Genomic DNA, 27,875 nt, shown 5'->3' on the forward strand with positions numbered 1-27,875 from the left:
TTCTATCTATATTTATTTACTTTTTAAGCATTATATGGATAAAATTTTTCATGTTTTGTTTTCTCCTTTCTCCTCTCTCTTATCTTTCCCTTTCCCCTCTTCCTCCCTCTCCTCTCCCTCTATCCATCCTTTCTCCCCTTTCTCTTTCTTTTCCTCCCCCCTCTCTTTTTTACATCCTTTTTGACAAAGAAAATCCAGAAAATCCAATCCTTAAATCATCTGCTTGATGAAGGAGGCAAAACAGACACCTGGAGATAATGTGATTGATGGACAAAAGCTAAAGCAATGGCTGGGGTTCCTTTTCTTTTTCTTTTTTCTTTTTTTTAATTACTGGAGAAGAGATACATCAGCAGCTGATGTTGCTAAAAGCCCCATATTTGAAATCAGAGTCTGTAGGAGGTATAACATATATATTTCTTAAGTAATAATGTGGTTGCAGAATTCCAATGTTGCAGTGAAGTGTAATGAAAAACAACTGTAGTACGTGCTTTAACGGCTGCGGCAGAAGAGACGCGGCTGAATTTGTGTAGGAAACCACCCGTTACCTTGTCCTAGAGCTTTCGCACGGAAAACTAGACGAACGCCCACATCAGTTGCAATTACCCTCGCTAGAGAACCACGTGGAGGGGGGCCTGGGAGTAAACAGGAAAGACATTGTTTCTCACGAATCTCCAAGCCCATCTGAACAGTCACACCGAAAAGGGTACAGCCAGCAGCCCACAATGTTACCCGTCTGGTTGGGGTGACAATATGGTGTACCCGGATATTCTGAAACTTAAATTTGGCAATGAAAATTCCACTAAGGTTTCTGATAACTTTTACCACACTTACCTTAAAAATAATAGATTCATGATTTCCTTTATTTCCTAGAAAATTTTATTTTATAAATACTTTGTTTACATTTCAGATTGTAGTTGTCCTTAATTAAAAATGATGAATCTAGTTTGAATCAGCTGTTACTCTGAGCTATCATGCTTATGCTATGTCAACAGCCTTTATTTATACTAATGCTAATATTTCCATCACAGTTTGCCTGTAGAACATGTACGATTATTAATTTAAAATGTCAGATCTTGAGATATACTGTATGAAGCTATTGTCAGCTTCTCTATTACAAAATGCAATCAGCATACAACTATACTGATATTAGAAAATCTTTGTTTTTTAAAATATATTGATGTATGATAAAGATGATCTAATTTGTGAATGCAAATGCGTGTGTGGTTACTTTTTATAATGTGAAATAATGAATAGTGAATTTACTTAAAATAAAACATAGGTTAATGAGATACCTGTGTTTGTGAAAAAAGTTTTAAATACTTTTCTGCAATTTTTATTCTCTAATGAGTAGGACAGTTCACTTTTAAGTGATGAGTAACAGAAGCACGCCGACCTCAACTGTAAATTACTCAGGAACAGCTACTCGGTGTGAAACTTTCACTCAATTTCTCTCCACCTTTCCTTACAATTGGCTCTTGTTGGCTATTTTTAATGATTCTTAGTATCTTTCACTTAAGGATAGGTTAATGGAATTATTCAATCCATTTGCCAGTACTGAAAAATTGAGTAGGTTCGAGAAGCTTGACCATATGGCTAATTTAGTACACTCCTTATGGATTTCATTGAACTATTTTAATGGCATCTCCGAACAGCATCACTGACATGGACTTTCACACACTGTGATCGGGGGGTAAGTGGGACCTCAGAGTGACAGCAGTTTCCCAGCACTGTGATTCATAATTATGGACTCTGTCATTTTAATAAAATGGAGAATTCCAGGTCACTTGTTCACTAATAAATGTAGCAGAGTTAGGAACCTTTATTTCCTTTATGCACGTAAGAGGAGAGGAGAGTGACTCGACAGAAAAGCCACTACAGCTTCTACAATGCAGGGATTTATAGAGGCCAACGCAGTCTCATTCCAGGGCACCAAGCAATCAAGTAACAGTCAATCAAAATTGTGCTCACAAGTTTCCTCTTTCTTTGCAGAACATGATCATTTCTAAAGTCGTTGAAATATTTTAAAAAATTATATATATTTCTAAAACCAGATATATAAAATCAGAGTAGAAAACAAATTGATGACAGTTACGACCATCCACACATACTTAGATTTACACCGAAACGAGACTGATACTCTGTCCAAGTCCTTGGCGTAGCAGCGTAGCAGATAGTAAACTAGCTGTAGGACAGAAAGATCTCCTCCACCTGAACTGCAGGGAAGTGGGGCCATCACCATCAGCTGTTTGTTAATTATGGAAACTTGCATTTTAAGGACAGGTTTTAGAATTTCACAGGTCAGCACTGCAAGCAAAAACAGACCTGTAGAACTCAACTTTACTGAGAGAAGTGGAGATAGGGCTTAAATGGATTTTACTTCATAGCGGTAGAATAAGGGGCATGTAGAAATACTCTTCCACAGCCTCATATGCTTCTGAAAATCATTTCCATTATTGGACTTCCTGAGCTCAAACCCCTCCTCTGGAAGGGACAGCTCCGTTTTCCCTGTGGTTAGTAGGCAAACATGAAATATCTGAACCGGAATGAACAGGCTATTCAGCTTGAGTAGGAGTTTCACAGAGAAGAGAAATGGATTAGATTAATTCAATACTCTGTTCTCGTTATTATAGCCTGTGTGAGACTGTGGGTATGTGGGTGTCTGCCTGTCTGCCTGTAGGAACAGTTTGAAAAACCTGACGCTTTACATAGCGAAGCCTTGTTGTAATGTTCAGATTCTCCCCTCAGTTGAAACCTGGAATTTCTGTATCATCGACTGCACTTTCCACTGGTCTGCCTTAAAGAGCAATGAGTGATAGTCCTTATGCCGCATCGTTTGCAGTGCTTGTGGGGAGGCGAGGGAGAGTTTGCTCTGCATGTTATACGAACCCCTCCATAGCAATGAACCTTTCCGTAACCGGCCTCGGCCATATTTACTTTAGAGAATATTGTTTCCATAGACTTCCCCCCCAAGGTTCATCTCTAAAAGTAGATATCTTCCCACAAGTAAACCTGGCTAACTGAACACTAACAGGCAGAGTTAGTCCTCTATTTTGTGTCCCTGCCCTTACCAACGGTCACGTGGTGCCCTTGGAAGAGCACAGGAGTGAATCCATGTCCGGAGTTTAGAATGATAAAGCCAGCCTTTAAACTGCAGCTTGATATTATGACCTGTTCACATCACCACCACACACACTGCTCTGATTTAAATTAATGGCTAAGATGACTAATCAATAAATTAATTTTCGGTATAAAATCGATAGCAAACGGATAGAAATCCAAATAGGCATTTAGTTAACACAGTTGACCCAGGCATGTGCCCAGTGCCTTGACCGGGAATCAAACCGTGACCTCCCAGTTCATAGGTCGATATTCAACCATTGAGCCACAGGGCTGGGCTGTTTTTCTAATGTTAGTCAGCAAGAAATGGTTCTAGAGCAGATGGCAAGAAAATGCTTATTTGCACCAGAGGGAAGTAGAGAGCGAAGCACGTGACTCATGGAGAATGTGTCTGTGTCTTCCTCCCTGCGGCTCATCTGGATAGAGTGTCCAGGCATGTGAGTAGCAGGGGGGCAAAGGCATTCTACAAAGCTCGGCTTAGTCAACAGCGAAGGCTCTTAGGCACAGGTGCACATACCGAACGGGTTGTGCAAACATCACCTGAAAATAAGTTTGACTTGAACACTCGGATTTCTCTAAGAGTGGCTCAGACGGGAGCCATCCTTCCTGCCGCCCAGCACCAGTGCCCTCGCGGGTCCCATACCTCAGGTCGGCATCCGCTGGGCACCGCGTCCTCATGCTTGTCATCGATCACAGGAGGGTTGGGTTCACCACCCTGCCCAGAAAGAGGGGCACCCTCGTGGTTTCTTCGTAGATCAGGAAGTGAAATGGCCGGTTCACTTTGATGACGGGAGGCATGGCATAAGCAATGATTTCTGACAGGGTTCCTGCCACGGCCTCGGTCCCTTTCTCATCGACCTCAATGACCGCTCTTTGTAGGACCTGGAAAAGGAGGTGATGCGGAGGACCGTGTGAGTGACAGCCAAGAGGAGGCAGTTGAGCCCCTTGGCAGCTTTTGCTGTGGCGCTACCTACAGGGCCATGCCTCTGTGCTGAGAGGAGGCGTCTGAGGTTGCCCAGGGACTTGCCTTGGAAGCTCAAATACCAGGAGACCCCAGGACCCCAAATGGGAAACACTGGCCAACCCCTGCACGCATGCGTCAGATCAGCGGGTACTTGCTGAGCGTGGCCTCTGTGCTGCTGAACCTTGGGCACAGCTGGTGCTCCTCGGAAAGGTGCTCACGCTGCCTGGAGCCCCGAACACTCTGGCCTTCCCCCTGGCAGGCCGGCTGGGGGAGGGGTGTGGCTAGTCTGCGGCAGCTTCCCAGCACCTGGGACGGCTCTGAGTCCCCGGCAAGTGCTGGGGTCCCTGAGGACTTCCTGGACGCCGGTTGCCTGTACTCAGGCCACCTGTCCTGGCTGGGAGGCTTTTTTGTCCAGGAACCTCATGTTAAGTGGGTGATGGACCAACCTAATTGCTGTAAGAGGAGACAAAGGAAACATCAGTGTAGTAGCTCCTGGGGGTCCCCTGATGTCCTGGAGTGAACGTTCTCCTCCGGAGCAAACAGGGAGGACAGTCAGTGGTTTGCAACTTAAACTGTGAAGAGCGCGTGGCGTCACCATGCCCTGTGTCCGCAGCAGAAAGCCTTGCAGGTGCTGTCCTATTTATGCCTCTCACCTCCCGAGACCAAGGCCTGGCTGCAGGGGGGTCCCGCTGAGTTCCGCTCAGGGGGATGCCATTTTTAATCTCTCTTGGAACGAGAAAATGGGAAAATAGAAATCAAACCCCACAGCTAAGAAAGAGCAGGGGAAGATGTAGCTGCCACGTGGAAAAGGTGGGACATTTTCTCAGTCGTAATAATGAGGGGGTTACTGCTGGCATTAGTGAGCAGCCAGGAGTGGTAGGCAGCTCCCCGCAACGCCCCGGCTGCTCCGACCACAGGTAACAGGCCATGGCTCCCCTCGAAACCCGCAGGTTCCCACTGGGAAGGCAGATGAGCTGAGGGGATTCCTTGTGGAAGGTGACCAATCTTTAGCGGCAGAACAAGGGCCCAAGAGTATGAGTTAGTAGCGTTAGAGGCAGAACAGTGGCCCAAAAGGATGAGTTAGTGGGGTTATAGGAAAAAAACACCCCAAAGCCATATATATGAAAACACACACACAAAACAACAATTACAATTTTGGCCATTTGTGGATTGAGTTGCTTTTCAAAGTGTTGCCTTCCCTGTCACTGGAAGCATTACAAAGAAGAAAGAGAGGGAGGGAGGAGGAGAAGGGGAGGGAAAAGGCAAGAAGGAGGGAAGGAAGGAAGGAAGGAAGGAAGGAAGGAAGGAAGGAAGGAAGGAAGGAAGGAAGGAAAACTGGAGGATAATTTGTAGGGATATTATAGAGGGGGTTCCAGCAAGGGTGGGAAGTTGGGCAGATGGCTTCTGGGGGTTTCTTTCATCTTGAGAGTGGTGTGACTTCATGACATTTTCAATGAACCCGTGACTAAGTTCCTTTTCAGGGGTACACTTCTCCTTGAGTGCTTGTGAGAGGAGGGGGAGAGCTCTACATAAGAGAAATTAAATTAGTTGAACTAATGTTTTAATAAAGAAGCTCAAAATTCTTAACACATCCAACTTGAATGCTATTTCAAGTCCTCAGAATTTAAATCGGAGCTTCTACTACAACTTGGTATTTTATCAACGATACAACCATCTGCAAAAATATGTGTTGGTTTTGGTCCGACTTCCTCCTCGGGGTTTGGGTCCGCATGAGAGACCCTGGCTTACCTGGGACACTTTCAGGTTTCTCGCGATGGCCGAGAGCTCGCCCAGGTGGGCCCAGGGCGAGAAGATTCTCGTGACTCTCATCTGCTTAAGCAGCTCATGCATCGCATACTTCTGATCCAACTTGAACTTGGGGAAGAAAACTTCCATGTGTCTGTGGGACAAGTAGATGTAATGGGGAAATGCGGACAGAGCCGTGGACTGCACGCTACAAAGACCACTCTCTCCAAGATCATTCCCATTAACGGGTCTCGCTCACTGGGCTGTGTATAGCTCACGCCGTTCTTTGGTGATGCTCTAGCTCGGGGAACGCAGCTCTGGCTATCAGATATGTAACGTCAGCGTCACCGAGCCGGCTTCACCTCCCAGCCAAGGACGCACAAAGAACACTGCCTTTTGCATCCATTTCCCTGTTTTAAAAACAACCCAATCCAAGGGCTCCTTGCAGCAACCCTGCAGGCCCCAGGCGGCGCTGCAGCCACAGCCTAGATCCTGCAGCCCCGCGGCGTTCTAGAATCTCAGGAGTCGGGGATGGACAGCAGGAGGGAGTGAAGGGAACTCCCCTCCCCGCCCCCCCCCCCCCCCCCCGCCGCCCCCATGCTCCTGCAGGCAGAGACATGCTGATATTCTGTTTTATATGCACTGGAGTTCTCCTCTGAAATTACTGTTTGAACAGATGAGTTCTGTGGCTCAAAAATAAAAAGCATGGAAACGCATAATTGACACTAGAGTCGTCTTAAAGAAGTCTCAGTTTCCTAATTTATGAGGTGTAGCCCCAAACAGCAGTACTGGTTTCCCGGGTCTCAGAGGGTTGCGTGAACTAATGTGGCGGAGCCCAGCACAGCCCAGCACAATGCCCGCTGTTCGGGAGGAGCTGCAGCTCATCCCCTTTTGCTCACTTCCCCTCCCTCATTCTTCCTCTCTCTCACCGCATCCAGCCACTCGCGCTTCCTGACGGACCCCGTGCACGTGCTGCTCATTGCTACACTCACCCCACAGCCCAGGCCTCCTCCTGATGGGTGGTTACAGCGGCCTCCTGTCAGGTCTCCTGCCTCCCTGCCTCCCCTCCCCCCAGTGTCTTTACTCCACATGGCTGTGTGGCTCTTCCAAACAGGAGTCGGACCTGGGGCTCCTCTGCTCACATCCCCGGGGCTTCCCACCGCCCTCAGGAGAAGCCCAAGTCTTTCCTGGGCGGTGACATGGCCCTGGGCCTGGGCCCCGGCTTCACACCTCCTCTCCTCCCTGCTGCCTTCCTGTTCCTCAAACCCGCCAGGCACTCTCCCATCCCAGGCTCGCTCTCTGCCCGGAACACTTCCCTCCCCCAAGACCCCCACAGGGTCCTGCTTCACTTCCGCCACCACCTTCCCGAGGCCTTCCTGGCGGCGCCTGCGCCCTGGTGCCCCCCTCGCTCCCTGCACTGTGACCCCCTCGTCTCCCTTCACTGGAATGTGAGCTCCACGAGGGCTCCACGGTGCGCGCGTGGCAGTGCCTGGCCGAGCGGATGAATGAGCCAGGCGCTGAGAGAGATGCCGGGACAGAGGGAAACAGGGCAAACGCAGCCCCTGCTCCCAGGGAGCCCACCGGCCACTGGGGAGACAGACAGAACCCCGGAACTGTGGTGCGTGCTCCAGGGACCGAGCTGGTGTAGGGTCGGGGCCTGGCGTTACCTGGTCCTCATGTTCCTCAGCCACGTGTCCACCAGGTCTGGGCTCAGGTAGTCCTCCAGGGCCAGGTGGTCGCTCATCTTCTCCATGAGCACCACCAGCATGCTGGCATTGCCTCGGTAGGGCAGCTTGAGGACATGGCAGCGGAGTCTCTCGTCAAAGGTGGAGGCGAAGTTGCCCGCGCTGTACATCATGGGCACCTTCACCGTCTTGTACTTGTTCAGGTGGAAAGTGTCTGCCTCGGTGAAGACAGGGTCAAAGGGGGTCAGCCACTTCCCTGGACAGGTGAGAAGAGAACTCGGTGTGGACACTCCCCCGCGGGGGAGCATTCTTGCTGAAGTCACCGAGGGCAGCGCACCGCAGCCCTCTCTGCCCCCACTGGGCAGGCCCGTCCCGGGAGGAGTGGTCTGACCACAGCTCAGGCAGCAAAACCAGCTCCCCGGAGGCCGCCTGGCCCAGCCTCTCCCAGCCGGCAGAACCGGGGCCCCTGTGGATCACACAACAGTGGGGAAGGGTCCCCATCGCTCCGTCCTGAGCTCCAGCGGGAGGAGACAGGCCTCTGCTGCCCTCAGTGTGCGCAGCCACGTGCGGGCAGGGTCCCTGGGCAGGAGCGATGGCCTTCCCACGCATGGCTGCTCAGCGCGGTCCTGCGAGAAGGGGGCCCTTGCTGACACAGCCGCCCGGTCCAGGGGAGGTCACCAGCGTGCAGCGCCGTGACCCTCTACACAGACTCTGTCCTGGGCTGTGCCTGGCAGCAGGAGGCACCTTCTCCCGGGCTCGGCGAGGCCCTCGTGTCAGCTTCCTGCTGCAGCGGCCACACAAGCCCCCTGCCCGTTAGCGGGCAGGACGGACAGGGTCTGGCGTGAGAGTGTCAGGACTCCTCGCTGAGTCTGGCCTCATGTGACCTTGCCCAGGCTCACCTCTCCGAGCCTCACCCTCATCTGCACAGTAGGTGGGAGGGTCCCCATGTTCTATATTAAGAGTCTGAGGACAAGAGACATTGTCACTTGCCGTAGTTCACAAAAGGAGAGAGTGAAGGAGCAAAGACGTAACCCCACATCTCACAGATCAAGTGCCCGGAAGATTCCGCGTCAGAACCTAGAGGCCTGGAGAACTGCGTGGAGGTGCTTGGAAACTAGGGACAGCACGCGGGCCACTGGCAGGGCGTGGGGGAGCACGCCCAGTGTGTGCCTGGGACACATGTCAACGCCTGTTTCGGTTTGCCTGTGAAACCCGACCTCACAGGAAACCACTTGGCTTAACCCTCTGCGGGGCGAGCAGGAGAGGGCGGGACTGCGCAGGGACCCAGCTTTCGGGGAGCAGAACATCCTCAAAATACCTTGGAGCAAGACGTAGTCCACAAGAATGACCTTGGTGTCAGGATTGACCTCATCCAAGAGCGTGGGGATTTTCCCCTGCGTCTCCCGGTTAATGTAATGATTCATGAGCTTTCTGGCCTGCGAGGCATTGCGAAAATTCACAGTCACACACTCGGTATCGAAATACCTCTTGGACAAATTGAGGAAGGTCCCTTTGACATCAAAATCTTCGTGGATGAAGGCCAAGCTCCCCTGGGTGAGGCCCAGCTCCTGGTTGTGGGAGAGGTGCTGCCTGAGCCGCCGAAACAAGGCGGGCAGGTGCCCGGGCCCCGTCTGGCTCGGGCTCTGCAGGCTGAGCACGCCCTCCAGCTGGGCTCTGGTCTGCCCCGTGGCCCCCAGCATCAGGGCTGCCAAGGCCAAGGACAGGCCGAACGGGGAGAAGACCACGTTGCCCTCATGCCTCATGGAGATCTTGCGTAGCAGGCTGAACCCCAAGTTGGAGGTCTGTTCAGAGAGCTGGTGCCCGCTGGCCATCAGCCAGGGCTCCTCCTCCTCCTCCTCTGGGGCCTGCACTCCCTGGAAGGTCTCATTCCGGACAGCAGGGGTCTGTGGCCTCGCCTGGGCCGTGGGAACAGCAGAGGTCTGTGGCCTCGCCTGGGCCGTGGGAACAGCAGGGCTCTGTGGCCTCGCCTGGGCCGTGGGAACAGCAGGGGTCTGTGGCCTCGCCTGGGCCGTGGGAACAGCAGGGGTTTGTGGCCTCGCCTGGGCCGTGCCGGGCACCAGCCACACCTGGGCCAGGAGGCAGGGGAGCAGGAGGCGCAGTACCGCCGCCATCCGGTCAGCGTGGAGGCCGAGGCAGCGAGCCCTTCAGCAGCAGGGCTTCCTGGGAGAAGAGAACAGAGGGGTGATCATGCCTGATGCGGTCCCTCGTCCCTGTGCTGTGGTCCACCCTCCAGGGACCCACTTCCTCCCTCTGAGGGGTGGGCGGGGCCTACCTCTGGCTCAGGCAGCAGAGTGCCCTCAGGGAGACCCGGAGCAGAAGGGCGGACCTTGGTCACCGAGGAGGGGATTGCTACCGAACGAAACCTCCTCTGGGCCCTAGCCCGCGGCAGCGCCAGGCCTCCCCTCTTTCCCACTCACCCCACTTCCTCATGAAGGAGTGGATTAGAGAGGATGTGGTCTGGACCCGGCCTGGCTGGGTGGGGTCGGGGCAGGGCAGGGTCAGGAGGTCCACAGGCCTTTATTGGTCGGCTTCACTCGTTGCCCCTGATCGCTGGGCCCGACAGCAGCCCATCAAGCTGGGTCTGGGGCCCTGGGTCTGGGGCCTGCTTGGCTGGGGATGCAGAGGGTCCGAGTAGCGATCAGGGCCAGGAAAGGGCAAGTGCTGGGTCTGCCTGGCTCGGGGGTGAGAATTCTGCCCCCTGCACCTCTCTGACAGCCCTGGCGCCCAGGTCCCAGCTCCTGCCGGCTCTCCCTTCCTCCACTCTGCCTGGAGGCCCTGATAGACACGAGAGCCCGCCTGTCCTGAGTGAGGCCGGGCTGACCTCCTCTCCCCCTCACAGAGGCTGTGAAGTGCGTCCTCGCTCTCAGCCCCACGTGGAGCCAGTCCTCTGGCCCTGGCAGGGGGTCTCCAAACCCCACGCTCCTCACCGCTAGCCGGCCCAGCCCCGCCACCTCTCCAGGCTCCCTGGCATCCGGGCGCAGAGCCTGGCTCCTGCGCACCTGCCTGCTTCCTGTCTGAGTAAACAGCCCAGCGCTGGGCTGTGGGCCCGGCAGTCTCCACACTCAGCTCCTGGTGTCCAGGCCTGTGACCCAGAGGCTGGCTGGGCAGGTCACCGAGATGCCCCAGGAGGGGCTGGGAGGGCAGCCCCTCAGCCCAGTGGGCATCGGGCAGGGAGGCTGCAGGCCTCACAGCAGTCCCATCAGTAGGCCCTCACTCTGAACAGGCCCCTGTGTGACAGGATGGCGTTCCTCAGCCGCCTCCCTCACGCAGGCGCTGTGTCCTCGTCTGTGTCTGGTACAAGCCACACAGGCCCAGGACCCAGCGCACTGCTTTTGCTTATGCTAAACGGCCCCGCAGAATGTGCCGGAAGTCACCACCTCACCCACGTAGTGGAATACGTCTGCCGTGATTCCTAAATGTCAGGGTTTAGGGAACTCTGGGCAATTCTAAACGTCAAGGCCGCGTTCAGTAGCTCCCAGTCGCAAATGCTGGGTAAGTGCCTCCTGCAGCATCCGCACGGAGCCTGGCCGTGCCTTCGGTGTGCAGGCCTGCCTCGTGCTGCTGCGCGTTCAACATTAGGGCAAGCCCCCCTCCACAGCACACACAGCTCGACTCGCTGAAGCTCAGCTGGTGGTCAGCATCTTTGAGCAATAAAGTCTTGGGTAATTAAGGCATGTATATTGTTTTACACATGACAGTATTGCACACTGAATAAGCTACACCACAGCGTAAACATAACTTTCGGATACACTGGGAAACCAGACAACTCATGGGACTCGCTTCATGACGATGCTCACTTTATTGCAGTCTGGAACCTCAATACCCCGTGCCTCTGAGCTCGGCCCGTTTACAGTAGTTAGCACTACTCCGCCAGTGAATGCGTTCATCCCGCGGGAGCGTGCTCCCCAATCCGGGCCACTTCTCTGTGACAGCCGCAGGAAACAGTCCCAGCACCCCAATCAGCCCACCCCTTCCAGGTCCGGTCTTCCTGTGCCGCTCCTCCGTCAGCTGGGAGCGGGCCCCAGGGGTACACGGCCCCTGCACGCTGCTCACCGGACAGACCCAGGTATCTATGCCCCACGGTCACGTTCATCTACCGAACGGGACAGAATCTGTGCGCGGGGCGCCCCTCAAGCACGCCGAGGACGTGTCATCCTAGAGAACCCGAGTGGGAAGAAATCAACGGCTCACTCACCACTTCCCAGCCCCGAATTACCTGGAGCAGCACCCCACCCGGCCCTGAGCTGGGGGGTTTGCTTACCGGGGGGAGGAAAGCAGGACGCTGAGTGTGGTTTGAACAGTGCGTGCTGCGGACACAAACTCTTTGGACTTAAAGCCTCATCCCCTTTCCTCCTCCCTCAGAGGAAGCCCCTGTGTCCACCGCACACCTCTCCCCCCACCGCTGCCCCCTCCGCCCACGAGTGAGGGCCCGGCGCTGCCCAGACTCCCCCTCTCACCTTAGAGCCCACCCCCCGCTGGCCGGACTGTGAAGGTCTCCCTTTAATCTGCTGCCTCTTACCAGTCTGTGGCCCCGGGCGCCTGGGAAGGTCCTTCGTTCAGGGCGAAGGCAGAGGTTGGGGTGCGCAGCTGAAAGCCCGCAGCAAATATTTGCTGTTCCAAGGTGCGCGCCCGAGGGACCGTTACTGATTAACATCTTGCGGGAGATGCTGGCGTTTCTGGAAAAGCAGAGACACAGAGAGAGGCTTCCCACATCCCCCCGCTGCCCCTCCAACCCTGAATGTGGAAATCCCTCCAAAGGAGCTTGTTTCGCAACCCCAGGCACTGCCCCGGAGGCCCACTGCTGCTGGGATGGCCTGTCCAGGCGCCCACGCCTCCTGTGAAGGGGGCCTCCTGAGTCCCCACCCCGGGCTGGCACGGGTGGGGGCGGGCAGAGATGATGAAGACCTGCTCCCCCAACCCCCAGGGAACTTTGGGTTCCGTGGGAGAGACAGACAGGCACACTGCTATGAGCAATGCAAGGTCAACTCAAGGTCAGCTTACTACTTGGCCAGACTCGAGGGCCTGGAGTCCTCAAGTGTCCAGTCAAGGCTGGTGGAGGCCCTTTAAGACAAAAAGCCCCATCGACTCCCCTTTTTACAAATATTTCATGTGCCCTTTACTACCCTGAAGTGAAATTTATAGTTACTAGAACATATCCACAGATTTTTTTTAAAAAGCAAAATACTGCTCTATAATACGGAGGGGAAATAAAAGTAAAGGATAAGGAAATCATGTGTCTTTGAATTGTACATGCTCTGGCATGACTCCCCTGGAAGACGTGTGATGCGGGGCCGGTGGGACAGTCTGTGCTGCACACGGTTATCCGTCCAGCGCTGCAGCCAGAATCCCCACCGCCAGGCGGGGGCTTAACCCAGTCCTGCCTGTTCGGCTGGGCGCCTGGCCGGAAGGGCTAATGAGTGGCATGTGTGGTATAATTTTAGTGCCAGAATGAACCTCTGGGGCAAGCCCAGGCCCCGATTTGGACGGTTACAGCGGGGAATGCGGGCCCAGGCCCCCCAGGCCTTTCCTGCCTCGGAGCCAGCACTGAACCAGGCCCCCCGATGTCCAGTTGCTCCCGATTGCAGCGCATCACACGCACCTGTCGAGAGAGACCGGGGAAGCGCTGACAGGAAGGCCTCTGGTGGGAGTGAACTCGGAGACAGCTCCGTCCTTCCTGGAGCTCCTAGAGGGAGGCCAGAGCCGCCTCTCACCTCCCGCCTCCCGCCTCCCGCCTTCCAGGGCCAGAGCCGGGGCTTCTAGAGCAAATGTGGAAAGCAGCCAAGGCCCGTTACTGGCGCCGTCAGCTTCAGGAAAAAGTGTGTGTGTGGGTGGGGGCGGGGGACCGCGCAGCCAGTCGGCTCCGCGTGGGTCCGATGGGGGGAAGCTTGGGCAGGTGGAAAAGAGAAACCTCAAACCCTTGCAACGCACGCACACATGCATGTACATGCACACTCACGCACGCACCCATGTACGCACACACACGTACGCACAACGTGCATACACACACATATGCATATATGCACACATGCGCACACACACGCCTGCCTGCCCACACAGGCACGCATGCCCCGCATGCCCATGCGCACACACGCCCACGCACGCAGCGCACGGCACGCAGCGCACGTAGCGCACGGCACGCAGCGCACGCACGCACGCACGCACGCCTGGGGCAAATGTCCGGCTCTTGGCCTCGCCAGGCTCCAGTGACACCGGACAGGGGCGGACAGGCCTGCTCTGCCGCCGGCACCGCTCGGCTGAGGCCCAGGCAGGTCCGTCCCCGCGGGCCGCCCCGAGAAGCCGCCTCAGGCGGTGGCCACGAGGGGGGCATGGGGGAGCCAGGGGTCAGCCTGCCGCCTGCGGCCCGGGAGGCCGGGGGCCGAAGCGCTCCTGAGGGCGGTTTTCTGTGGCGGAGTCAGGAGACCCTTTGGGCGGGAGGGAAATGAGCAGTGCTCCTAGGAGGCTGTAAAGAAGCAGATGCCCAGAGAGGGCAGCTAACCTGGGCGAGAACACACAGCAGACTAGTCTTAAAAGGCGTTGGAGGTGTGTCTTTAGGCCAAATCCCTAACAGTGGGGTTTCTGGATCAAAAAGAATACACCTGTAATTTTGTTACATTTATTTGGGTGTGGAGTGGTCCTCCCCGCCGAGACAGGCCCCAGTCCTCACTCCTGGTACCTGTGATTGCCACACTGTTTAGAAAAGGGCGCGTGGCCCATGTGGCTCAGCAGGTGAGCGTCCATCCGGGAACAGAGAGGTCGCTGGTTGGCATCTCGGTCACGTCCTGGGTGCGGCCCCAGGCCCCAGGCCCCAGGCGGGGCGTGCAGGAGGCAGCAGATCGATGACTCTCATCCATGTTTCTCTCTCTCTCTCCCTCTCAAACCGATAAAAACCTACTCAAAAAGAAAAGGGGTCTTTGCCGATGTCAGTAAGGTGAGGATCTGAAGAGAGGATGGCTCTGGATTTAGGGTGCGCCCTAACTCCAATGGCAGGAATCCTTGGGGAAAAGGCAGAGGGAGATTGGAGACACAGAGAAGACCAGGCCACGTGAAGACAGAGGCAGAGATCCCAGCGTGTGTTTACACGCCCGGCAACGCCGAGGACTGCAGGCGGCCACCCCGCTAGGGGACTGGGAATGGATTCACTCAGAGCCTCTAGAAGGAGCGAACCCTGCAGACACCTTATCTCTGACCTTTGCCCTCCAAAACTGCAAGAATTTATTTCTCCTAGTTTGTGGCCAGCCAGCGTGGCCCAGTGGTTGAGCGTCGACCTGTGAACCAGGAGGTCATGGTTGGATTCTCGGTCAGGGCACATGCCTGGGTTGCTGCACCATCCCTAGTAGGGGGTATGCAGGAGTCAGGTGGTCAATGATTCTCTCTCATCATTGATGTTTCTATGAAATTTAAAAAAAAAATGTATTAAGATGAAAAAAAGAAAAATAATTTAAAACCACCTAGTCTGTGGTAATCGGCAACATCAGTCTTAGGGAACGAATACAGTCTATGTTGCCAAATTCCTTTCCGTACAGGCATTTCGGCATTTCCACTAGCAATGTATGAGAAGGACCGTTCCCACACAGTAGAGTGTATTGTGAAGTTTTCAAATGTTTGCCCTTCTGATAGATAGGAAGTGGTTTCTCAGTATAGTTTCAATTTGCATTTCTTATTATAAGTGAAGTTGGACATATGTTCATATGTTTAAGCACCATGTATTGGAGTTAGTCGCTCTATCAGTGACATATATTGCAAATATTTCAAGTTTTCATTTCTGCTGAGTTTGCTTATGAATTCTTGGCCATGCAATTAAAAAATAGTCTTTACTTGGTCAAGTTGGTCAATTCTTTCTTCAGTTTCATCTGGACTTTGAGTCATGGTTAGAAAACCTTTTCCTACACCTAATTTATAGAGAAAATGTGTGATGTTTTCTTCCAGTACTTGTATTGTGTGTGTTTTTTTTTTTTTTTTACTTCTATTTAGATCTCTGATTCTTAGTTTATTCTTGAATATGGAGTGAGGAATGGGTCTAATTTTATCCTTTCTCTCTCCCAAAAGGCTATTCAGTTGTTCCAATACCACTTACTTAAAAGTCCTTCTGGGTCAAATATTAAATTTCCATTTCACCTGCTCCCTGTCTTCCATATCTTTTCCTTTTCAGTATTTTCCTGGCTATTCTTGCATGTTTATTTTTTTATATGTACTTTGGTATTATCTTGTCTATCTCCAGAAAAAATTTGTGTTTTTATTGGAATACCATTAAGTGATCAAATTAACTTGGGGAAAACTGACACCTGGATGATGTTGAGGCATCTTATTCACTAAGAAACATCTTTCCATTTGTTCAAGTATAATTTTGCATCTTTTAAAAAAAAATCTTTATTGTTGAAAGTATTACATATGTCCAATTCTCCCTCCCCCCGCATTGACCTATCCTAGCCCACCTCTGCCCCTCATCCCAGGCCTTCGCCACCCTATTGTCTGGTCCATGGGTTATGCATATATGTACAACAAGTTCTTTGGTTGACCTCTTCCCACCCACCTACCTACCCTCCCCCCCATCCCCCCACCCTCTCCCCCACCTTCCCTCTGAGGTTCCATAGTCTGTCCCATGCTTCTGTGTCCCTGGATCTATTTTGTTCGTCAGTTTGTTTTGTTCATTCGATTGCATCTTTAAGAAGTATTTTATAATTTCCTGAACATAGATTGTGCGCATCTTGTTTATTTCTAACTAGAGGCCCGATGCAGGAAATTCATGCAAGGGGCTCGGCTGGTCATCTGGATGGCCGTTCTGCTGTTTGGTCTAGTTAGCATATTAGCTCTTTATTATATAGGATGTTTATCCTTTTGGTTGCTGTTGGGTTTTCTCTTCCAGCACATGTCTTAACTGGTTGTTACTTGTGTGTACGAAGGTCTGTTCTTGCATCTGAATTCCTTTTCCTTATATTAGGATGAATTCTTTCATTGTTTGAGTTAGTTTAGTCACTGGTGTGCTAGGGCTAAGCAACTACATTAAATGCCATCTGCACCTTTGCTTTCTCTTTGTAATTGCACTGTCTAATCCAGGCGTCCTCAAACTACGGCCCGCGGGCCACATGCGGGTGTTTTTGCCGTTTTGTTTTTTTACTTCAAAATAAGATATGTGCAGCGTGCATAGGAATTTGTTCATAGTTTTTTTTAAACTATAGTCCGGCCCTCCAACGGTCTGAGGGACAGTGAACTGGCCTCCTGTTTAAATAGTTTGAGGACCCCTGGTAATCCCTCCAGGACCATGCAAAATGGTAGTAGATGTAACGGGCGGCCTGGTCTTACTCTTGACCTTAGTGGGAATACATTTCATGTTTGCTTACTGAGTAATACAATGGCTGTAGGATTCAAGTTCAGCTATATATGGGATAAGTAGTATATTTAAGGAAGTACCCTTCTATTCTTATTTTTTAAGATATATGCCCTATCCATCCGTCTGTTTAGCTGTTGTCTATTTACCTTTCATCTATCTATCATATGTATTACATCTATTTATATGTCTGTCTGTTTGTCAGTCAGTTCAGTTCTTTTATCTCATTTAATACCTTTTGCCCTTAACCAGGAGGGTAAGGCCTCTTCCTCCTCATGTCTCTCTATCAGCCCTCTACTGACAAAGTTTAGCATCATGCCCAGCAGGCAACGCAAAAGTATTTAAAAGGCCCAGATTCATTTTCGCAGAGCAGCAATGAAGGGAGGATTTGGAGGTGAGAAGCAATGCATTCATTGATAACTTTCTCTGCTTGAAGCAGTAATTATACTTTAAAGATATTTTTTAAGTATTTTGTTTTATCTACATAAGTATTTGCCTTCTTCAGTGTTCTTCATTCTTTCGTATAGGTCCAGGTTTCCATCTTAAGTCATCTTTTTTTTCTGCCTAAACAACTACTTAAAAAAATTTCTTTAGTGAAGCTGATTAACTTTCTGTTTTCATTTATCTTAAAAAAATATTTTGCCTTTATTTTTGAAGACTTGTTTTTTCTTTTTGAAAGATAATGACATTTCCCCCCCTAGCACTTTGAAAATGTCTTCCTGTTGTGTTTTGGCTTACACGATTTCTTCTTTTTAAAGTTTTTATTTAGAATTTCAAACTTACAAAATTTCCAAAAGTAATAGTGCTTCCATATATCCTTTCCCAGCTGCCACATATGATTACTTAACCGTAGTACAAGGATCAAAAAACACAATCACATGACTACACTCTATGGCTGTGATTCAGATTCTCTCAGGTGCCCCACCTTTCTCCTGTGATACACTGTCGTCAGTCCCGATGCCAGTGACTGCAGAGGAGAACCTGGAGAGGACTGGGGCCCCTCCCTCCTCACATGTCCTTTCTGTAGGGTCCCTGGTGCCTAAAGTCAGACCACGCTGTGGCTCTTGGGAAGGTGGACGCTTGGGTAGGATCCACAACCTTGACCAGGAAGAGGCTGCTCCACGTGAAATTGTCGAAGATCAGGACGATGAAGGGCCGGTTGAAGTGAATGCTGAGAGGCTCGGACGCCACATTTTGGGTGACCCCGGTGGGGGCAGCTTCCTCCGCCCCCTTCTCATCGAGTTGCAGCGTGGCCTTGTGGATCACCTGTTGGAATGGACAAGGCCTGGGCTCTCAGCCTGGGGCTCTGGGCCCATTCATGAGTGGGCTCCATGCTGCTGATTGTTATTTATATTGTGCATTTTTTGGGGAAAAAGAGGCTCAAGAGACACTTACCTTTGACACCTTCAGCTGGGCTTCTTGAGTGATGCCTGAGAAATTTGCCTGGTTGGTGAGCAAATCTGCAATGCCCATGTCCTCTAGGAGGCCGCTAAGGTCATAGGCTCCAGAGATGGAGACCTTCGGGATGTACAGGTCCACTGGGCTGCTTGGGCGAGAGCAGACGGGTGTTAGATTTTCCCAGGGCTGGGCTTGGCCAGCCAGACTTCCTGTGATCCCTCCGGACCCTGCCTCTCAGCTGGACAGGTTCTTTGGGGGCAGGGACAGGGACAGGGCAAGGGCTGGATCTGTCCCTCCATCCACCACAGAGGCAGCTTCCTCACTGGGCCTCTGAATTGCGGTCTTTTCTTCTCAGCTCTTTCTTTGAGCTGATTCTGCCTGTGATACTGCTGGACCTTGGAACATCGAAGAGGAGGGTCCCTAAAGAGGTCCTTGTGGTCCTAGCCAGACTGAAGCATCCCGGATTTGATTCTGGTTGGGATTATGTACCTCAGTTGCAGGCTCCTCCCCCGCCCTGGTCAGGGCTTGTGCAGGAGGCAACCAATGTGTTTCTCTCACATTGATGTTTTGATCTTCCCCTCTCTCTTCCACTCTCCTTAAAATCAATGGAAATATCTCGTCGGGTGAGGATTAACAACAACAACAACAAAACAGAAGAAGTCCTGTGGTCCCCCTGCCAGGAGTGGAGGCAGGAGCAGCTGGCTGGCAGCGGGGGTCCTGGCCACGGCTGTGCCACTAAGGCTGTGTGGCAGAGCCATGGTGCACCCTCTCTGTGCCCTGGCCCTTCTGCGCTGAGGTCGATTCTGTAAGAATTCTGAGACTCGGCCAGCAGTTCTCATTGGATAAAGCCAGTGAAGTTTCTAGAAAGTTAGGTGGAATCATGTTGGGCACGGGATGCTAAAATTTTCACCTACCAAGGTATTAATTCTTGTAAATATTTCTTCCTTTTCCTGTTCTCCAGAGAGCGAGAAGGTGCCTGAAACCCTGAGTCTGAGGGGCATCAGCGAAATGACGGGCTCCACAGCAGGCGGGGAGGCAGCGGCCTCTGTGCACTGAGCTACCAGCCCTGGGGTCCCGGAGGCTGCCAGCGGCCGCGAGAACTTGAGCATCCCTCCAGGGGACGAGGAGGCAGCACGGTGAGCGGGATGTGGAGGTGCTCCTCCGGACTGGGAAGCAGCAACGGAAAGTACGGGGGACGGACCTATGCCAGGCTGGCAGACCTTCTTTACCTCCTGACCTCCCGTCCGCATGCGCTCACCCTGCCGTCAGTGTCCAGACTGAGGCTGAACGTCCGAAAGGCCGAGGCTTCCCCCAGTGACACCAGGGAAGCACCAGGACCAGCCACCTGCCTCCAGGCCCCATCTCCTCACCCCCGGAGAGCTGCCCACGTGACACAGAGCAGCGGGCGGGTAAGTGAGACTCGGTACACAGTTCAAAGCAATCTGCTTGGACAGCGGGACAAGGGGACAGGAGGAAAAGTGTGCGAGCTCTGAGTGGGGTGGTGGCTTCCGTGGGGGGTGGGTGCAAGCTGGCCCTGAAGGTGCGGGCTCGGTGCACCGGGGAGACTGGGAAGCATCGAGGTGATGCTGGGAGGGTAGGTGGGGAAAGGGTCACAGAAGCATGGGGGGAGGAACCAGAGGGAGGGTCTGTCTTCTGGCACTGGGCAGGCTCCGTTCGGATGGCGTAGAGAATTGTTCATGCCCAGTCACATATGAGGGCTAAAGGTGCAAAATTTCACTTTGGATCTTTATTTTAAAAAGGATTTAGAAGAAAGTGGCATGTGTTATTGATTAATGGTAAGTTAAAGTAGGTTAGTGAAGAGATTACTTTTGGTGTAAAGAGAAAGATTATCGACCTCACTTGCAGCACAATACGGTCCAGAATTTGTTAGAATCCAGGTGCGTTATCAGCACCTGGTGGCACTGTACCTGAATGGAGGTGGGGATGGCACAGTTGAAATGGTGAAGAGCTGGCCAATGGGTCCCTATCTACCATCACCCAAACACAGGCTCACATGAACACACCCCACCTCCACATACCACCCCCCCCACACAACCTCACACAGGGCAGGCATGTTTGGTTTCAGGACTCTAAGAATGCCTCCTGTGTCCCCCATGTAGCCATAGGGGGTCTCTCTGAATCCCAGAGCTGACTAGACCCTGAGTCCCTTCAGGAGTGAGGTCAAACTCCCAGGCACCTCCATGTCCATTCACGGGACTGGATTAACCTTTCCAGGAGCCCCAGCAGCGAACATGGAGGGGATCATTCAAAGTAAATGCAACTCGAGAACATAAAGCCCAAAACCTACATCTGTAATAATAATCTATAATAATAAAAGCATAATATGCTAATTAGACCGGACGGCCTTCCGAATGTCCTTCCGGACGACCTTCTGAAGCCATGGTGGTGGGGGCCGAGCCCCTTGCACAGATTTCGTGCATTGGGCCTCTAGTATGTAATGAAGTAGAAGAGCTTCTTTCTAGATTCTGTACCTGCAAAGTCTTGGATTGCTAAGTTCATCTGAGTTAATTGTTCTTATTCTTTGCTGCTGCTGCCCAGCTTGGCTGGGGCCCTGGGCACAGCCTCCTTGACTTGGTGCCGTTCCCTCTTCCACTCATGCTCTAGGGGCCACTTCCTGCTGGTTGAACTTTCACCTAGGCCAGTGGTTCTCAACCTTCCTAATGCCGCGACCCTTTAATACAGTTCCTCATGTTGTGGTGACCCCCAACCATAACATTATTTCCGTTGCTACTTCATAACTGTAATTTTGCTACTGTTAATGAATCTAACGTAAATATCTGTGTTTTCCGATGGTCTTAGGTGACCCTGCTAGCGGTTCTCAACCTGTGGGTTGCGACCATTGGAAAACACAGATATTTACATTACGATTCATTAACAGTAGCAAAATTACAGTTATGAAGTAGCAACGAAAATAATGTTATGGTTGGGGGTCACCACAACATGAGGAACTGTATTAAAGGGTCGCGGCATTAGAAAGGTTGAGAACCACTGACCTAGGCTTAATACACAGTTCAAAGCCAAAGCAATCTGCTTTGCATCTCCTTCCCCAGGGCCCTGGGCCCAGTCAGGGACCCCCCCCCCTACCTCCCCCCCAGCATTGCACACATTGCATTCCCTCTCTCCCTCGGGCAGAGCTTCCATCACTGCACTGTAAATTCCACCAGAACCTGTTTTCTGCTCTGGAGTGCATGTCTTTGAGGTCTACACTGTGTCTTGTTCTCTGTTCTATCGCTTCTGCTTAGTCTAGTGCAGTGGTTGGCAAACTCATTAGCCAACAGAGCCAAATATCAACAGTACAACGATTGAAATTTCTTTGGAGAGCCAAATTTTTTAAACTTAAACTTCTTCTAACGCCACTTCTTCAAAATAGACTCACCCAGGCCGTGGTATTTTGTGGAAGAGCCACACTCAAGGGGCCAAAGAGCCGCATGTGGCTCGCGAGCCGCGGTTTGCTGACCACTGGCCTAGTGCGTGGTACACAGCAGGTGCTTCCAATTACGGCTGTTAGGTGAACAAATGAGTGACTAAGGGAAGGAAAGGAATGACACCTGCTCCATGAGCCTTCCTGCGCTTCTCCAGATCCAAGTGTCTGCTCCCTTCCCTGCATCCCCTCTGCCCTTGGAGTCTGCACCACCCCACCCACCACCAGGTCCCTGTTGGTTGGAGTTACTGTTTGCTTGTGTACGGACAGAACTCAGATCTCCCCAGAGTGAGGATCATGTTCAAAAACATCTGCCTCTCCTCCAAGGTGAGGATTGGGGCTGGGCACATGCTTGACCATAACTGTGATTGTCCTCTAGCTCAGAAGTGCCTTGGGGAAAATTAATTCATTTGCTCGTTCGTTCATTCATTCACTCATTCATTGTTTGCTCACATGCTCAGCCAGCCCTCCCTGAATATGCACTCTGAGCCCACCCCTTTCCTGGGCCTGAGATTCATTGGCTGGTTCTCCTGGCCACCAACCCATCAGCATGGACACTCCTCTCTCTTTTTCCTTATTCAGTTATTACCTACTGTATGTCAGGAGTTTTCCTTATTTACTGATTGATTGAAGAGGAGTTAGATCCCTGAGTGACATGAGAATCACTCATGGGCTTTGTGTTGCTTCCAGGGTGGATACTGTGGCCATTTTCCTTACATGTTTAACTGTAGTCTCTCAGGCATCGTTAGCAGTACTTGGTTTCAGGAAGCAAGGTAATAAAATGGGTAAGTGGGAGGCTGGTGAACTCAGTTAAAGAAAATGATTCAAACATGTGATAACACGGAGGGTGGCTATTAACCTCCCAGGCACCTCGCTTTGTGGAATGCCCCAAAGTATCTCCGTGTCCATCGACGGATGTATGAATGCGACCCGAGGTCAGAGAACCGCGTGGCCTTTGGGAACCCAGCAGACAGGAAAACAATGAGCCCTGGAGGGTGCGTCTGGGGCGAGAAGGGCGCCCAGGTGCACCCCTTTTCCACCCACCCCACTTTCTGGGGACAGACCTACTTCAGAAGTTCAAACAGCCAGCTGGAGGCTTACCCACTGGTCAGGGAGTCGGACCACCTCTGGATGGTGTCCCGGCTCAGTGCCTCGATGACCGTGTCGATCTGCCCCTTGTCCGGAAGGATGAAGAAGACGGTGCCGTTGCCCATGTAGTCCAGCTGCACCAGCTGGCAGGGGAGCACCGGGTCATTGAGGTAGTCGATGTTGTTCGACTGGAACATCATGGGCACCTTTACCAGGGTCGTCTCGTTCACATAGAAGTTCTCCTCTTTGGTGCTTGCCAGGTCGAAGGGGTGTGCCCACGTGCCTGGGAAGAAGGAGGGCAGGAGTTAGGCCTGTAAGAGCAGGAGCGTGGTGGCAGCTGAGCACCAGGGTAACCGCTAAGCAAGTTACACAGCAGCTTCCCTCACCCGGGAAGGTCCCTGCCAGTCCCCTAGCGTTTCCTGGGAAAAGGGAAATCCCCGGAGGTTTAAGGCCTGTTCCATCTTCCGCTCTTGGAATGGATTGAGGCTTTGCTCCATTTCTGAGATTGGCCCCTAAAAACGTAAGGAGGAGCATGCCTTACTAACACCTTGACTGTAACCCGTGTGACACATTTTGGACTTCTGACCTTCGGAATTGTAATATAATAAATTGCATTGTTTTAAGCCACCATATTTGCAGTAATTTGTTGCAGCAGCAATAGGAAACTCATACAGGTTTCTATAGGGACAGCCAGACTCCAGGACATGAGAGGAATTTAGTGTGGTCAGACACTGTATGTGTGTGTGTGTGTGTGTGTGTGTGTGTGTGTAGGGAACATGTTGACATGAGGCTGGAGAGGCAAAGAAGCAGATGGTGCTGGGCCAGGGTTCCTCAACCTTGGGACTATAGCCATTTGGGGCAGATATGATGTGGGGCTGTCTTGTGCATTTTAGGGCGTTTAGCAGCACCCCTGGGCTCTCCCAGTAGACGCCCTTCCAATAGATGCCAGGAGCACATCCCATCCCACCCCTAGTTGTGACAACACCACTGTCTCCACACATTGTCCAATTCCCTGAGGGCGGGTGGGGGTTGGGAACTAAGGAGCTTAGATTTTTATTCTCAAGGACAGTATGTCCCCAAATTTTCTAATCATTAAAATGATTAGAGGAGGGTTAAAAATACAAATTCTAGGACTTTCCTGTGGAGGTCGTGCTTTAGTAGGTCTGGTGTGGGGTCTGGAATTTATAATGTTAACAAGTCTCCCCGGTGATTTTATGAAAAGGGATTTTGGAAAAGCTGTTCCAAACGGGTGAAGAGGAACTGCAGTTTGGCTGGCTGTGAGCACCTGGGAGATGCATATACAACAGCTCAGGTGCAATCTGAGGGCTCCGGAGGTCTGTCTGGTTCCTGGCTGCTGTTTCCAGTCCCTGGTCCAGGCCTGATTCACAGCCAGAACTTATCTAGTGTTTATAGACTACGAGGTAGCCAGACTGTTCACGGTTACATGTTTGGGCCTCACACCAGCCTATAAAAGCTTGGGCAAGTCACTCAACTCTTCTGGTTGTCATTTTGACCTTTTGTAAGATTATGTAATTCCATCTTCCTAGTAGGGTTATGGTGAGGATGGAGACTCACAGACGTGCATTGCTTTTTAAAACAAAGGCCTTGCCCACGAGCGCCCCTGAATTTGGGTAGCTGTTACTGCTCTTGGCAATAGCAGGTGAGGTGGCGTCAGAATGGATGGGGAGGGGTACCTTTGAAGAAGATGTAGTTGACCAGGATAAGCATGGCTGGGCTGTCCAGCTCGGAGAACAAGTCCACGACTTTCCCTTGTGTCTTGTTCTTGATGTGCTCATTGATTTGCTTGTGGGCTCTGGCCCAGTCCTGGAAGTCCGTAACCACAGTGTCCAACTCGTAGTAATGCTTGGTGTCTGCGGAAAAGGACTCTAGAAGCTCCAGGCTCTGGTTGAGGAACAAGGCATTGCCCATGGTTATTTCCAAGGTGGTGTCTGACTCCCTGAGGAGGCGATGGAGGTGCCGGAAACCCTGATGGATCTCGGCCTCAGACATGTCAGTGAGGTTGAAGCCCAGGCCCTGGAGAAGCTGGGCCCTTGTGTGGCCATGGGCACCCAGGGAAAGCATGGCCAAGGCCATGGAAATGCTCACAGGGGAGATGAAGACATTCTTGCCAGGAGTTAAGGCCACTAGGTGCTTATACAGGCCAAAGGCAAAGTCAACGTTGTTTGGAGCCAGGACCCGGTGCTGGCTCCTTACGCTCGTGTCAGCATCAGAGTCCTTAGCCTGAACAGTCCAGAGGCCACTGGTAGACAGCCAGAGGAGACAGGTGCACAGGGCGAGCAGCATCGTTCAGGGTGGCTGGGCCTGCCAAATGAGAAGTGCTCATTAGGTGATGTGGGGCCTCCCAGGCACTGGGGCCTGCGTGACAGGAGGCAGGAGACCCGTCCAAGCCCCAGTTTGTTCTTCCACTTGGACTGTGTGACTGGGGGCCCCTCAGGAGGACTCTAGGTCTCAGTGGTCTCAGCTGATTTATCAAGTTCTTTGCCCATTTTCTGAATTGAGGTGTTTTTTTTTTGTTTGTTTTTTTGTAGTTTTGTACTTGAGTTTTAGAAGTTCTTTGTGTATTCTGGACATTAACCCTTTATCGAATATGTGACTTATAAATACTTTCTCCGATTCTGTGGGTGCCTTTTTGCTCTTTTTTTAAAAAAAATATTTTATTGATTTTCTACAGAGAGGAAGGGAGAGGGATAGAGAGTTAGAAACATCGATGAGAGAGAAACATTGATCAGCTGCCTCTGCACACCTCCTACCGGGGATGTGCCCACAACCAAGGTACATGCCCTTGATTGGAATCGAACCTGGGACCCTTGAGTCTGCAGGCCGACGCTCTATCCACTGAGCCAAACCGGTTACAGCCTTTTTGCTCTTTTGATAGTGTCCTTTAATTAACAAGCTGATGGCATTTTCCAGGGCTCCAGGCAGAGTGGATCTTCACCAAGGTGACCCAGGGGGTCCTCATGACCTTGTCACTGGTGACAGCCAGCCCTGCTCCCAGCCTCAAATGTGGCCCCTGGAAGTCTCAGCCACAGCCCGATGGCTGGCTACCCCGGGGGTTCCCTCCCAGCACACACCGGACTCATTGCTCTGCAGGGCCAGGGCAGAGAAGGTCACTGCAGCTCCCAGTGTCTGTGGAGCTGGCTCTGGCCGGGGTGCCATCCCATTCTTGCCCCACTTGGCTCCACTCTGTAGGCCCAGCCTCTCCCTGCCTAGTCTGGCTCACTCCCTCAGGTCCCAGGTCACCTCCTCCAGGAAGCCCTTCCGCTGTGCTTCTCTCTGTCACTGTCCCTGTCACACTGCAGTGCGATCTTTGCTTTAGCTCCGGTCCCCTCCAAACCTGTCTTTGAGCCCCTCTTGGGCAAGGGCCCTCTGCAGTGTGTAGCCTGGAGTTAGGCGGGCTTGCTTCCCTTCTCTTCCTGCTGTCTCTTGTGTCACTCCTCCCTGATAGGATCAAAACGCTGCAAGATGGTTGTGAATATCAGTCACAGCTGTTAGTGTTTTCCTACGTGACTTCACTTAAGGGCTCATCCTGCGCCCATTGTACAGATGAGAAAACTGAGGCCCAGGGAGTTAGAGCTGAAATTCTAAGCCATGTGGTCTAACTTCAGAGCCTGTGATAAGCCATTCTGCTTTTCTCTATAGATAACAGAATGCTGAGTGAAAAAGCTCTCTGAAAATGCAGTGTCAATATTATTCATGAATTTCATTTCAAGTATGTCCTTGTTCCTCATTTCTGAAGTGACCTACATAGTAACCACCCACGGCATCCTTTACTTTCACAAACGCCCCAGTGGGCCAGGTGCAGCCCTGCGGCCTCCTAACATGTGGTGGAAAGCACAGAGTTCTGTTTGATCTGTAGTATCCTTGCCCCAGGTCACCAAGCCAGGAGGCGTGTGTGACTCTGTAGAATGCACAGTCTGTGCTATGCCAGTCTGGCACCCTCTCCCCCTGACCCTGCCCCCCCCCCCCCCCAGACGCTGCCATGCCAGCTCTCAGACTGGTCTCTGGGCTCTTAATGCTGCCTGGCTTAGGAGCATCAGTTGTGAGACAGATGGGAATGGGTCTTGGCTCGGTGTCAACCCCCACAAAGCAGGAGGCCAGGGGAAACCACACCTCCTGTGGGCAGACACACAGACTTCGGGAGCCCTCCCCAGGGCTGCTCCTATCCCTGTTGGCTGAAAAAGGGAGACATATGCACTACTGTTTGTGATACTTCAAACAATAAAATAAAATAAAATAATCAAATAAGCAAGTTGTAGTTACTGTGTTCTGAGGTCTGGCAGGAACAAAGGATGGAGTGTCCTCAGCTGTTACTCACCCTCTGCAGAGTCCAGGTTGCAGCTGCTGGCTGGGTCCTGGGTCCTGGGTCCTGTGTCCTGGGTCCTCAGGGGTGTACAGTAAGCCAGAGGGGCAGCTGCTGCTAAATCCTGTTTGCCAGCTTCCTGGCTGGTTAATGGTTAGAGGGGGCCAGTGGCCTTCATCACTGGTGGTCCCCTCCCCCCAGTCATTGACCAATAGGAGGCCTTTCCAGGAAATTTGAGTAACACAGCAACTCCCCAGATTAACTTGAAGTTCAATTCCCCGATGTTTTATTTTTAAATATCAAAATGTGGCTGGTGTTGCGTCAGTGTTTGTGGACGCCCAGTGGCAGCTGGCATAGAAGCCGCAGGTGCCCTTAGTGGGCATGATGGCACTAATACCTGTGAGACAGATTTGCTGAGCTCAGGCTGGGGATGGGTCTGGCATGGCCCTGTCTTCAAGGGGCCCTCAGCTGGAATAAAGCAGTCAGTTGCTTCCCTGGACCCTCCCAATCTCCACCATGACTCTGTGAGTGCGTACTATTATCCCCTTTTTCTTTAGATGAGAAAACTGAGGCACCTGGAGGTTATGTGAGCTGTCCTTGAGATTCAAATTCAAGACTCTAAAATCTAGCTCCTTCCCTCTTCCCCACATTTTAGTAAAAGGCGAGAGATTTATACGGTCTGAAGAGAAACCAGAGCGTTCTTCCCCACATTTTAATTCATCAGTTCTTTTTTGATTATAGTGACAGAGACCACACTCAACTTCTTT

At 51.9% G+C, this 27,875-nt stretch overlaps 3 protein-coding genes across 11 annotated transcripts in view; 1 reads left to right on the top strand and 2 right to left on the bottom strand.

Moving 5' to 3' along the window:
* PPP4R4 (protein phosphatase 4 regulatory subunit 4) overlaps positions 1–1,123 on the top strand; it is an 83,590-nt gene extending 82,467 nt beyond the window's left edge. For all 6 annotated transcript variants that reach the window (XM_079769067.1, XM_079769062.1, XM_079769063.1 and 3 more), the window contains one exon: positions 190–1,123. In XM_079769067.1, the coding sequence (XP_079625193.1) occupies positions 190–214 (25 nt within the window). In that variant the 3' untranslated portion in view covers positions 215–1,123. The remainder of the gene's footprint in view (positions 1–189) is intronic.
* Positions 1–12,238, bottom strand: part of SERPINA10 (serpin family A member 10) — a 35,995-nt gene extending 23,757 nt beyond the window's left edge. For 2 of the 4 annotated variants that reach the window (XM_079769071.1, XM_079769070.1), the window contains exons 1-5: positions 12,053–12,238; positions 8,831–9,693; positions 7,495–7,768; positions 5,831–5,981; positions 3,761–3,999 (exon numbers count right to left, since the gene is read on the bottom strand). In XM_079769071.1, the coding sequence (XP_079625197.1) occupies positions 3,808–3,999; positions 5,831–5,981; positions 7,495–7,768; positions 8,831–9,644 (1,431 nt within the window). In that variant the 5' untranslated portion in view covers positions 9,645–9,693; positions 12,053–12,238 and the 3' untranslated portion in view covers positions 3,761–3,807. Of the gene's footprint in view, positions 1–3,760; positions 4,000–5,830; positions 5,982–7,494; positions 7,769–8,830; positions 9,694–11,990 lie in introns of all 4 variants that reach the window. The other 2 variants (XM_079769068.1, XM_079769069.1) reach the window with 2 other exon arrangements.
* Positions 12,239–17,866: 5,628 nt separating this feature from the next.
* On the bottom strand, positions 17,867–25,091 carry LOC307098324 (corticosteroid-binding globulin-like; the record flags this gene model as incomplete). The annotated part of the gene is made up of 4 exons (XM_079769012.1): positions 17,867–18,124; positions 18,254–18,401; positions 22,800–23,070; positions 24,482–25,091. 4 exons carry the CDS (start codon positions 25,089–25,091, stop codon positions 17,867–17,869), a joined length of 1,287 nt encoding a protein of 428 aa, XP_079625138.1.
* Positions 25,092–27,875: the final 2,784 nt, after the last annotated feature.

This window comes from Cnephaeus nilssonii (genome assembly GCF_951640355.1).
Source record: "Cnephaeus nilssonii genome assembly, chromosome: 4".
Taxonomy (NCBI): Eukaryota; Metazoa; Chordata; class Mammalia; order Chiroptera; family Vespertilionidae; genus Cnephaeus; species Cnephaeus nilssonii.